The 13,140-nt window shown below is 53.5% G+C and overlaps 1 protein-coding gene across 12 annotated transcripts in view; it reads right to left on the bottom strand.

Annotated features, from left to right (window-relative positions):
* Col27a1 (collagen type XXVII alpha 1 chain) overlaps positions 1-13,140 on the bottom strand; it is a 122,921-nt gene that overhangs the window by 63,791 nt on the left and 45,990 nt on the right. For all 12 annotated transcript variants that reach the window (XM_075945133.1, XM_075945134.1, XM_075945137.1 and 9 more), the window contains exons 13-15: positions 10,031-10,084; positions 8,278-8,322; positions 281-334 (exon numbers count right to left, since the gene is read on the bottom strand). In XM_075945133.1, coding sequence (XP_075801248.1) covers positions 281-334; positions 8,278-8,322; positions 10,031-10,084 — 153 coding nt within the window. The remainder of the gene's footprint in view (positions 1-280; positions 335-8,277; positions 8,323-10,030; positions 10,085-13,140) is intronic.

The raw sequence follows: 13,140 nt of genomic DNA, 5'->3' as shown, positions 1-13,140 counted from the left end.
TGTGGACCAAGCTCACTGCTTGCCATGAGGGTTTCTACATCCCTGGTCATGAGTCCCAAATCCCAGAACCACATTGGCCTCCCACTCAGCTTGTGGACTTTGTGTCCAATAAAGATGTCGAGCTAAATGACACACAGATGCTGGCCAGCTCTCAGGCCAGAGAACTGAGCTCCCAGTCAGCCTTTCCCACCTTCCTTCTCAGTGACATCAGACAGTGCCTTCCTTCTGGGGTGCCCAACTGGGATGGGACCTGAACTTGGGGAGCCCACATTTAACGTACCTTCATGCCTTTGGGTCCTGGGTAGCCAATTGGACCCAATGCTCCCATGTCACCCTGAGAAGAGACAGAGAGGAGGACATCATGAGAGGTGTCTCCAGGGACAAGACCCCAGAAACTTGACTGAAGATACAGTCCACACCCTTGGGCTGGTCTTGTACTTAAGAGCATTCCACTTGGAGTCAGAGCTGGCTACAAGGCCTGATCTTAGTCACATCTGGAGCTGTTACACCCCTCCCAGAATTCTCATATCAAGACTTCTGCCCCCTCCATAAAGAGGACAAGGATTTTCTGCTCTGGGGCTGCTGCAAGAGTTAAGGGCATAAGGGATGAGAAATATTTCATGTTCCCCAGGGTAGCTGACCAGCTCCTCGCAGGGCAACAATGACAGAAGACATTCTGGGTGTTCTATTCTGTCTATGGTCCCCAAGATGCAGAGATGCCTCTTGTACCAGACTGGGCATCCAGCTTTAGAGTCAGAAATAATAGGGCCTCTGGGCTCGGGCGGTCCAGTAGCCCCAATGGCATTCTCCACAAGGGCTCCAGATGGCTGGACGGATTTCACACACCGACCAGCTTGGCCCTCTGCCTCTAGCAGGTGAGAGGTTGTCTGGGGGCAGTGTGGGTTGTCACAGCTTAAGAGAGGTTATTGTCATCTAGCAGATGGAGGTCAATCAGAGGCCACCCAAACCCTGCAGTACACAGAGCAGAGCCCAGCAAAGGGTAAGCCAGCCCCAGATTCAAAAGTGCTGAGGTCAGGAAATCTAGGCTTCGAGCAAAGTGGCTGAATTTCTTCATTCAAAGCCCACTCCTTCTCCTCAAATGTCACTCCGCTCTCTCCCTCATAGCCACCCCCAAGGTTGGCCACACATGGAGCTGTTCCAGGAAAAACACCATTCTTTTCAGCTTGCTCATCTTCCCTCACTGACCGAAGGGCCTGCTGTATAATTGCAGTCAATGTATTTGACTTCTCTGGATATCAGATCCCTACTGCCCTGATTCGGGCTCTTTGGACATGGTGGCCAAGGCTCTGACATTGGAGCACAAGGTCAACCTTGGAGAGCCATGCTGTAGAATTTGACCCTGTGTTTCTGTTGAAGCTGCTAGGGACACCTGGAGTGAGAAGAGACGGCAGCAGCAGAGAGCTGCAGGAAAGCTGTGGACATGGAGACCAGGAGTGGACAGGAGCTCAGACCGGACATGCCCATCCCTCTCCTCCTGAAGCACAGACACCGACCCTGGGCTTCCTGTAGCCATCGCAAGCACAACTTTACCCAGAACTGCCACTTGACAACTGGGCTCAGCCTTCATTGCTGAGCCTCCGCTAGCAAATTCTGCTTTCAGTGTCCATCAAGAACACCCCAGTCTAACAACGACCTTCAAAAGACCACTGCAGGGCACAGAGCCAGAGTCTCTAACTCTCCTCTAGTTCTCACAACCCTGGAAGGTCATTTACTTTTTTAATGGTTGATGCACCAAAGAAGAGACCAAGAGGCCAAGAGGCCGGTGCTGCAGTCACGTACAGTTCTAAAGTCTTTGGAGAGAAGCAAAGCTCATAGGCAGAGTTAGGAGGGAAAGCCACCCTTCCAAGGCTGCATTAAAAAAAAATTCCATGCTGCCCAGCCCTAAAGCTGGCCAGTGTCTTTCTTGGAGGAGGCTGATGCCCGTGGTCCCCATGGTATTGTGGACAGAGAAGACTCTGTAAGAGATGGATGATCCCTAGGCTATTGCCAGAGGACAGGGCCAGCCGGTAACTCCAGGACCTCAGGCTGCTTTTCCTGTTGCAGCCTAAGCTAAAGGCAGCTTTCTGGGGACTAGAATCACACAGGCTGGGTGATGAGCATGTGGGACAATGTGGGTGTTGGAGAAGGGGCCTGGCATAGACACACATCACTCCAAGGGGAAGACATTGTGACGGAAGGACCTGAGACGGGAGGACTGCGGCTGCAGACTCAGGGGAGGCAGCAGCAGTTGCAGAAGGTAGGTCTTAGAAATACGGAGTCCCAGATTGGCCTACAAAGGGAAGGGAAGGGACTCTGCAGGCCATTGTTCCCAAAGGACACCTCACAGAGGCTGACTGCCGAGTGTTCCCATAAGAACGAAGAAGACCCTTGTGCTGGAACCATGCCTGTGCTCCCAGACACTGCTCACACCGTCCCCTTCCTCTCAAGGCTCCACCAAGATCACAACCAACACAGCTGGAAGCAAAGTGCCCCTGCTGTCTATCCAATTCCAGGGGCAGCTGCCCACTCTCCTTAGTCCAGTCCTCTCTAGCCAGACTCTGGAGCATGGGGCCGGGGCAGGCAGTTGATCACTGCTCACCCACACAACCGGCATGGCAGTCACAGCTGAGAACAACGGGGGTCCAGGAAATCTGCCCTGGAAGGACCAAGTCAGGCAGAGGTAGGACCAGACCTCAGGATGTCTGTCTGTCCTGGTGTGATTCCACGCTTACAAGACCTGGGGTAGCTACCGACAGCAAGCATCTAAGACCATCACACAGAAATCCAGATCAGGATCTGCAGGGGACCGTGGAGGAAACCTGTGGGGGTTTCCAATGCAGGACCCTGTCTCCTCACAAGGTACCTTTCCTTCCAGCCTTGCAGCTTCTCTTTGGGACATCTAGCCTGTACTGTCCCCAGTCCCTGGCTCACCTGTGTCTTAGCTTGGTGCGCTGGGCAGACACTGACACCTTTGCTCCTGTAACAACACCCTACCGTGAGCCCAGAGCTCTGTCACCTCTAGGGTCTGAAGTCAATGCCTTCTGTCACAGCTGTCCCTGTGTAAACACTAAGATTGCATGTGCTCACAGGCAACCACCCGACTCACCACAAGCCTGAGGCCAGGCCCCTTGTCAGAGGCCTTTCCCCATGATTGCCGTATCCGGCAGAGTGGGGCAGCATCACAAGCAGTGTGCCTTACAATTGCCTGATGAGTGACTGCATGAAGACCCCCGGTCTTGCTCACCTACCCACCAGGGAGCTGCCTGAAGAAAACTGAGACTCTTGGCGTCCTAGGTTAGGGACAGGAAAGGAAACTGGGGGCTCTGATCTTATACCAGAGCAGCCTAGCCTGTGTCTCCCACACCCCGTCTCTGTCTGACACAGAGGGGGCTCTGGTCTTATACCAGAGCAGCACAGCCTAGCCTGTGTCCCCCACACCCCATCTCTGTCTGACACAGAGGGTCTCTGGTCTTATATCAGAGCAGCACAGCCTAGCCTGTGTCCCCCACACCCCATCTCTGTCTGACACAGAGGGTCTCTGGTCTTACACCAGAGCAGCACAGCCTAGCCTGTGTCCCGCACACCCCGTCTCTGTCTGACACAGAGGTGGCAGTGAGGAGCTTGAGTGACATGTGCAGGCGGAGCCCTGGTTTATGGGCTGTGCAATCTGAGGTAGGCTCTCTCTGAGTCTGTTTTCTTCCCTCTCTCTCCAGGGCTGGTGTGCTCATTTAATTATGATCAGGGTCAGGCATGCAAGGGCGGTTAACACCAGCTGACCAGTTTCTCCACACAGAGGACAGCAGTGTCTCAAATTGTGGGTTTGGGGACAGATCACAAGTTCTTTGGTTCTGTTTGAAGTCCCTATATTTCTCTGAACAGAAGATCCTAAAGAGGTTCTTGAGGTGTAGATTCTATAGTGGGTAGTTTCCCTGCAGGCCAGCTACAAGCTTTGATGACACCGAGAGGGCTGACTCCAGTGCTCTCACCCTGGAGATGGCAGGGAGAGACTGCGGATATTCATGGATCACTCCCTAAAGGGCGAACCAGGGCAGGACGTGGCTTCCAGAACTCCAGCACAGCAGACAGTGCACACACACACACACACACACACACACACACACACACACGGGCGGGGGGACACACGGACAGAGGCAGGCTGTAGGCCCCAAGAGAACAGCTTCAGTTGACTCCCGACAGAGGGTTGAGTATATCTTGGTTTTTACAAAAAAAAAAAAAGAAAAGAAAAACTGACCACCAAAGCATGGAATCCACGTCCCCCCAACACACACTCACACATACGTTCTAGAAAACCACTTATGACTCAGTTCCTCTTCCTCCTACATCTCAAGACAGACTCTCTTTCCTTCCCACTTCCCCAGGAAGTCTCTCCTTCAGGTTTCCACTCACAGATCTTCAGGACAAAAGGGGGTACTCGCTCGGAGTTTCATGGTAGCCTGGTGTTAGGTCCAGCCCAGTGACCCCACCTAAAGATGCTAGAATCAAAGGAACTTCATTCCGGCAGAGAAGGGAATATGGAAATAGGCAAAGAGTGGCTGACAGTGGCCAGTGGAGGGCACAGGGTGAGGGAGGCTGAGGGTAAAGAGTCCGGCTGAGGGAGGCTGGGAGAAGAGAGTCCAGGTGAGGGAGGCTGGGAGAAGAGAGTCCAGGTGAGGGAGGCTGGGAGAAGAGAGTCTGGGTGATGGAGGCTGGGAGAAGAGAGTCCAGGTGAGGGAGGCTGGGAGAAGAGAGTCCAGGTGAGGGAGGCTGGAGGAAGAGAGTCTGGGTGATGGAGGCTGGGAGAAGAGAGTCCAGGTGAGGGAGGCTGGAGGAAGAGAGTCCAGGTGAGGGAGGCTGGAGGAAGAGAGTCCAGGTGAGGGAGGCTGGGAGAAGAGAGTCCAGGTCAGGGAGGCTGGGAGAAGAGAGTCCAGGTGAGGGAGGCTGGGAGAAGAGAGTCCAGGTGAGGGAGGCTGGAGGAAGAGAGTCTGGGTGATGGAGGCTGGGAGAAGAGAGTCCAGGTGAGGGAGGCTGGAGGAAGAGAGTCCAGGTGAGGGAGGCTGGGAGAAGAGAGTCTAGGTGAGGGAGGCTGGAGGAAGAGAGTCTGGGTGAGGGAGGCTGGGAGAAGAGAGTCCAGGTGAGGGAGGCTGGAGGAAGAGAGTCCAGGTGAGGGAGGCTGGGAGAAGAGAGTCCAGGTGAGGGAGGCTGGGAAAAGAGAGTCTGGGTGATGGAGGCTGGGAGAAGAGAGTCTGGGTGAGGGAGGCTGGGAGAAGAGAGTCCAGGTGAGGGAGGCTGGAGGAAGAGAGTCCAGGTGAGGGAGGCTGGAGGAAGAGAGTCCAGGTGAGGGAGGCTGGGAGAAGAGAGTCCAGGTGAGGGAGGCTGGGAGAAGAGAGTCTGGGTGATGGAGGCTGGGAGAAGAGAGTCTGGGTGAGGGAGGCTGGGAGAAGAGAGTCCAGGTGAGGGAGGCTGGAGGAAGAGAGTCCAGGTGAGGGAGGCTGGAGGAAGAGAGTCCAGGTGAGGGAGGCTGGAGGAAGAGAGTCCAGGTGAGGGAGGCTGGAGGAAGAGAGTCCAGGTGAGGGAGGCTGGAGGAAGAGAGTCCAGGTGAGGGAGGCTGGAGGAAGAGAGTCTAGGTGAGGGAGGCTGGGAGAATAGAGTCCAGGTGAGGGAGGCTGGAGGAAGAGAGTCCGGGTGACGAAGGCTGGGAGAAGAGAGTCCAGGTGAGGGAGGCTGGAGGAAGAGAGTCCGGGTGACGAAGGCTGGAGGAATATAGTCCAGGTGAGGGAGGCTGAGGGAAGAGACACAGTACAAAGGAGGCAGGAGGAAGGAGAAGCTCTTTGGAAACCTTGTAGGCATGGGGCTGAGAACTGCAGGCATGCTCAGAGCTCATCCCAGAAGGAGACAGGAAAGGTCCCTTGACTGGAAGCTGGGGATTCTGGATTTGAATCAAACTCCCTTCCTTGCCTTGTATGTGATCTTGACCTGAGGTTTGCTTTCCCACCTTCCAAAGAAACACTGTAAGCTGCGGCATCCAGCCAGAACAGAAAGAGGGCAGCCCAGTTACATTTCAATGTCAGGTAAATATTCTAGCACAAATGTGTCCTAGCCATCACATCTGTCATCCAAATCCGCCCGCGACATGCATCTTGTCTGCTAGTTCCAAGGGTGGAAGGAACCTGCCGAGTGTCGGCAGGAGAATCACAGAAGCAATAGTCTCTGGGTCCATAGAACCTATTCATTCATCCAATCAGAATTCATTTTCTTCTAAGAACCCAACCCAGAGGATGCTGGGACAATGCCAAATGGGAACACATGCCAACGATGACTGTCAGGATAGTGAGTACCCCCTTAGTAACGTTTGGGACCAGTATTGCTCACACTGAAGGGGTTGAAGAGCAGGCAATGGCCATTTGACCCAAACAGCCTCTCAGGGATATTGAGGATAACCTGGGCTCAAGACAGATAAACACTGGAAAGTGAGGACTCTGCTTGGATAGACCAGGGAAGAAGAGAGTTTCTAGCACCCACGATGTTCACACTGGAACTTAATGACCGTATGCTCCATAAGCCTCAGAGCTCAGACAAAAATAGATACTAAGACTTCCAGCATGTTCTCAGATTATCAAGGCACATGCTGCCAAAGAAAGTAGTCAGCAGAGTTCTGTTGAATGAACATAAGAGATGAGTGTCTAAGTTGATACTTCCCCAACCCTAGCCAAGGCAGATATCACTGTCAACTGCAGCATCTTCAGCCAAGGAGAATATTACTAGCTAGCCATAGCATCTCCTCCAAAGCAGACATCACTAGTCAATTGTAACACATTCTCCCACTAAGTTCCAATGTGCAATGCTATCAGGCATGTAACAAAAAAATTAAAATAGCTATTATTATGTTTATTACTGCTTGAAGTCTTTCTATATTCTAAATACTGTGTATTTGTTAAGCTTCTTAAAAATCCCCCAAAGCAAGTACTACTATAATGTCCATTTCACAGGTGAAGAAACTGAAGGACAGGAGGGCAGGAACTGTATCAGGACTGGGATCATCTGCGTGGGTGAGCTAAGCCTCAAACCCAGGAGGTCTGGCTCCAGCGCCTAGACTGGACTATGCGCAGCTGAGTTCCCAGGATAAATGAGGACAATGATACCATGTGACGGACGGTTCCTGGGGCTCATGGCGGTGAAGCCGTCATTGGGGATCAGAGCCAAGGTTAACCTGGCTTCCACCCTTCACCCAGGCTCTGCTCCCACCTGCCTGAGCAGGAGCAGTGTTTCTGGGGAACCCTGGGCCCTCTCCTAAGGACAGACTGTACTGGGGAATGGGGAGCTTCCCACTCTTCCTACACCATCTTCAGCCTCCACCTGAAGAGGACTCTCAGCACAGCTGTTGGAAGAATGAGGTCACCCGTTGTTTCTGGGGAGCCACTTTACACTCCTGCCACCACACGACAGGTTTCATAAGGCCAGAGGAGAGAACCAGATTCTATGGGACGTTTCTAGGTTCCTCCCAGGCTCTGGCCTCTCATTGGTCCTCTGGGCTGAGCCCAAGGTCAAGACTAACTCTGGAGGCCAGGCAGCAAGCCTTAGGGTGAGTGATAGCACCACCTGCCGAGGTCTTTCGAGCCCGGAATAGGCAGAGGCCCTGTCCCTTCTAGCTCCCCAGCCTCTTGGCACAGGGCATCTACACAGGTAGCCGCTGAGATAGTGATATGGCCCACGGCCTTGGCACCTGCCGAGGGCTGGAGCTGCCCACCGCTCCTAACATCCTCACCATGAGGAATCCAAGAGGACTCTGCTCTAGATGAGGAAACTAAAGCATAGAAAGTCTCAGTGACATGGCTTGGGTCACACAACAAGGATTCACAGAGCTGGGACTTAAACTGGGTGCTCTCTCCAAAGTCAGTGCTTTAAGGAAAAGGGCGAGGAAGGCTGCCTACCACGGTCTAGTGACCTGCGCCGCTGCTAGCCACAGTCTCCCTGTGTGCTGAGCCCTTCGCTGGCTGAATGGGCTGCTATCACACTGCCTGCCTGCCTGTGATTCATAGACAGGCAGTGAGCCTAAGAATGGTTGGGCGCCCATATGCCAAGACTCCTCCTTGTCCAATCAGTGAGAAAGCAGGCTCTGAGAATGTGGGTGAGCTGCCCGCGCTCACAGTATGGCTTAGGATTGCCTCCCTCTCTCTCCCTGCTCATCATTCTCCTCTTCATCCCATGGGTCCCTTGCCTGTTCCTCATTCCCTGGATCCCACCTTTGCCCACCAAGGGCCTAGGCACGAGTGTACTTACAATGAGGCCGGGGACTCCTGGTGGCCCTGGCAGGCCAATTTCTCCCTGAAAACACAGAAATCAAGGTGGTGACTTCCCTGTGCCCCTCCATACCGTACCCCATGCAGGTGTCGGAGGGACCTTCTTCCTGACCACGGTCCCTAGGAGCTCTTCCACACTTGACCTGGGGTTGAAGTGTGTCCCACCTAGAATTTCCAAGCCTGGTACCTAGCTTGGAGAACAGACACACAGGTCGGTGGACTCCAGGTCCCCCATTCTTGGGGTTTCCCAGATGTTAGGGGGAGTTCTTGCCTCGGGGCAGAGGATGGGTCAATGTGGGGCTGACCCTCCAACTCCAGTCCCCCAAAGCATCATAAATTGACCATCTATTGTCCACACCAGGATAAAACAAGACAAAACAACAGAAAACTCAAACAAACAAACAAATGAACAGAAAAACACAGGGGAAGAGTCTGGCTCCCATTCAAATAAAATAAAAACTTGTGGTTCTGGAAACCGATTAACAATAAGAAATGCCAGCCTCCCCCTAGGGCTGTCCTTGTTGACACAACTGTGGGGCTGCCCTGAAAGGAACGACTTGCCAAGGTCCCTCAGCAACTCCATGACAGAGCTGATGCCAAGGCCAGGAAACTGTCTGTTCCCCTAGACCCTAAGGAGAAACACATCTCTCCCAACCCAGGGAAATTTCCAGGTCTCATCCCTTTCAGTGTGATGCTAACCCATGAAGAGGCAAACCTGTGGGAAGGCCCTTGCTCCCCCTGCGAACCTTTGAAATGCATCTTGCTCCCCTGGAGACCTTACCTCAGCTCTCCTGCATCTCCACAGGTCACTCCTCCTTTCCCTCCCTCCTCTGTCCCACCCAGTTCTCCCTAGCCAAGTATAATGGACTAAGGAGGTGGCACAGAGACCAGGGACTATGTTATGGACACTTAGCATTGATGGCAATTGTCCACTGAACAGCTGCAATGGCCTTCTCTTCTCTAAAGCATGCATTCTGACTTGCATTTCCAGAGGTAAGCTGGGGTACAGAGGAGTGGATTGGTTTACCAAGAGACAAACTCCACATTCCTGGCTATGTCAGGCCACAGTTTTGTACCTGGGGCACATGGCCAGGTGAGGCCACAGCTTTGTCTATGGAGCACATGGTTAGGTCAGGCTCAGGAACATTTATGGCAGAGAAATGGCCCAACACATGCTGAAATGCTGATGGAGGACCCGGTGGGCACAGCTGGGCATGGCTACTCTGTAGAGAGCCCCAGGGAAAGACAAGGACCAGAGCAGGTGTTCCTGAGAACACTGGCCACGGTCTGCATCCCAGGCTGACATTAATGTCCTCTCCCACCCAGGGCTTTGAGCTGGGACAAGAAAGGAAAAGCAAACAGACTCCCCAGGGGAGGGCAAGCCAACTACTTGCAGGCGAGCTGGGCCTCTGTGTGTTTACAAACTGTAAGACTGAAGATGCCTGGGAACTTGTATCTGCCTTCAACAAAGTCTGCAGCAGCTGGCTTTACCAAGACAAACTACCAAGACTACCAAGACAGTAGCTGGGGTGTCTCCATCAAACAAAAGCCCCAGATACTGGCACAGCCCACAGCTCAGTAGGTGGACCTATCCCTGGAGGCCACAGAAACCCATAGAAGAAAGGAACTCAGAGACATCTTTTCATTTTTTTTTTACCAAGGGCATCCAGCCTGGGAACTCCCCCTCAAGTCTGCTGTACTCTGGTCTATTGGCAAGCACTGGGGGTACTCACAGGGTTCCCATCAAGCCCGGGAGGACCTCTTTCCCCAAAGTCTCCAGGAAAGCCCTGTGGTAAGGAAAGAGAAGAAACATGGAGGTTAGCACTCAAGGTTGCAGTTTGGCTCTGGGCCATGCTCCTAAGGGATACAAGGACAATGTCTGAGCTGGCTCACTCCTCAGAGCTGGGGTTCTGAAGTCCTCCCCGCTACCCAAAATACCAGCACACATGGAACCAAGGGACAGGCTGCAGTGAATCTGAGCATCAATGGGACAGGCGCCACCCCCAGGTCTGGAACTTGGAGGGGAAATGGTGCAGACTGAGGCAGGAAGCTAGGCTCAGACCTAGACCATTGCCAGCTGGCCGAGGTTTGTAGTGTGCCTTTCTTACCCATAGGCCTCAGTTTCCCCACCGGTCAAAGAAAGGGCCTCTGTGGCTGTGCTTTGTCCCTCAGAAGCCATACTGTGGAATTACCATTCTTATGCTACAAACTAAGGCTGTGACAGGGCAAATGGCAAGGTCACATAAGGTCACACTGCTAGGGATGATCAGCGCTATGGTCGCAAAGAGGCTGGGCCACCAGCCCTGGGCAGGTCTGGCCCTTCAGCCCCTTTGTGACCAGACTAAGAAGCCCTGCACCCCTCAGGGAGCAAGGCAGCTGGAAAAACATCAGCTGTAGGAGGCGACAGGCAGTGGTGGGGTGGTGGGATCATTCCTACTTCAAAGGAAAGGGAGGGACATTGGGAGAGCCTCCAGTTCCAATGTGGCTTCCCTAGGATGAATGCAAGCGAATTTCATGTTTGCCTGACAGAAAGAGCAGATGCAAATACAACCAGACAGTGGAGCCTCACACTGTGACTTGCTACTACTTCTGGAACATCCAGTTAGAGAACAGGAAACCAAAGCAACACAACCAGGAACAGTCCCGTGGTCCGACTGTGTCTGAGCATGTAGGCCTGCATGCCCAGGCCCTCCCTCTTCATGCACGGCGCAGCACAGGGCGGAAGCACAGCATCAGACCCTAGAGCATGCAGACACTCGATCTCCTGGGACAGGCTGCTGTTTCCACATGCAAGGCTGAACGCCTGTCTGACTGCTGATGGAAAGGTGATTGATCCTATTTAACTGATGGGGGAGGTTGAGGCTCAAACCAAGGCCAAAAAAACAATCTATAGCTCAGCTGAGAGCCTGGCCTGCTTCTGTCCAGTTCCACCCCTGTGAGCTGCACACGGGCACATGAGTGACAGAGTGCGTCCATGCACAGCCCTCCTTGTGAAGTGCATCTGACCCATACAAGCTTTCTCTTCCCATGCTCTTGAAGTCTCGCCTAACTGACACTAGCCTTTCTCCATCCAGACCCACTGTTATAATGTAGAGTGGTGTCACCTCATGGGGCAGGAGCCATCTGTCAGGTGGGCTGTGATATGGGACCCTTTCTGAAGCCACTGACTTTCCCTCTGTGGTGGTTGCTGGGATGGGGGCAGGGAGGGGCAGGGTAGGAAGGCGGTCCCTCATGGAATGAGAACAATGTGCAGTGCAGCCCTGGCTGGCTCCATACTGTCTCAATGGCAAGGCCTGCAGACTGCCTGTTCTACTTCTCTAGGTTAAGGGTCTAGAGGTGACTGGGGCCACCCTGGCTTCTCTAGCAGCTGTGCGATGTGCTGACTGAGGGGCTGATCCCCAAAGACAGGCCTGGCCCTAGACAAGGTGGGAGATGAGGAAGAAGACCATTCCTCTAAGCATGAGGTCCATTAGCCTGGGCATTTATTCGTCCATCTTATATGCAAGGCCTGAGATGTCTAAGTAGCAGCATCTGGTGGGCTCTACACACTGGGCAGCTGTGAGTTGGCCTGACACTCCACTCAAACCCAGTAAGTATCCAGGCCAACAGCCCCAAGCCATCCTAGATCTACCACCCAGAGGGCTCTAAGAGCCTGAGTTATGCCTGCTTTACTTCAGAGAACACTAAGACCAGGGAGAGATTCAAGACATTGCCTTCTGAAGGTTGAGTCCAAAACCCCATGACGCCCTGCTGCAGCTCAGACGCCGGCTAAGCCATTCAGTGAGCCACAGGAAGACAAAGCCATGGCAGTAACAACCAACCTCAGTAGAGTCACAAAAGGGGCTCTATGCTGACCAGAGAGGTTAAGAAACCTGTCCAGAGTCACATAGTTATGGTGGGGATTTGATTGCAGGCAGCCCAGTCCCAGAGTTGTTGGTGTTTACGCTGTGACACCAAGGATAGACAGAAAAACTAAAAGAAGCTCAGCATCTCTAAGGCTATGACAGCTCTGCACTAATGCACACTATGTCTGGCTCTGCAAGACCATACACCACGGCCTTGCTCTCCTCCTCCTTCACCTAGCTCTCCTCCTTCACCTAGCTCTCCTCCTCCTTCACCTAGCTCTCCTCCTTCACCTAGCTCTCCTCCTTCACCTAGCTCTCCTCCTCCTTCACCTAGCTATCCTCCTTCACCTAGCTCTCCTCCTTCACCTAGCTCTCCTCCTCCTTCACCTAGCTCTCCTCCTTCACCTAGCTCTCCTCCTCCTTCACCTAGCTCTCCTCCTCCTTCACCTAGCTCTCCTCCTTCACCTAGCTCTCCTCCTCCTTCACCTAGCTCTCCTCCTCCTTCACCTAGCTCTCCTCCTCCTTCACCTAGCTCTCCTCCTCCTTCACCTAGCTCTCCTCCTCCTTCACCTAGCTCTCCTCCTTCACCTAGCTCTCCTCCTTCACCTAGCTCTCCTCCTTCACCTAGCTCTCCTCCTTCACCTAGCTCTCCTCCTCCTTCACCTAGCTCTCCTCCTCCTTCACCTAGCTCTCCTCCTCCTTCACCTAGCTCTCCTCCTTCACCTAGCTCTCCTCCTCCTTCACCTAGCTCTCCTCCTCCTTCACCTAGCTCTCCTCCTCCTTCACCTAGCTCTCCTCCTCCTTCACCTAGCTCTCCTCCTCCTTCACCTAGCTCTCCTCCTCCTTCACCTAGCTCTCCTCCTCCTTCACCTAGCTCTCCTCCTTCACCTAGCTCTCCTCCTTCACCTAGCTCTCCTCGTCCTTCACCTAGCTCTCCTCGTCCTTCACCTAGCTCTCCTCCTCCTTCACCTAGCTCTTCTCCTTCACCTAGCTCTCCT

This window comes from Microtus pennsylvanicus, chromosome 13 (genome assembly GCF_037038515.1).
Source record: "Microtus pennsylvanicus isolate mMicPen1 chromosome 13, mMicPen1.hap1, whole genome shotgun sequence".
Lineage (NCBI taxonomy): Eukaryota > Metazoa > Chordata > Mammalia > Rodentia > Cricetidae > Microtus > Microtus pennsylvanicus.
This window is presented reverse-complemented; position numbering and strand designations above follow the sequence as displayed.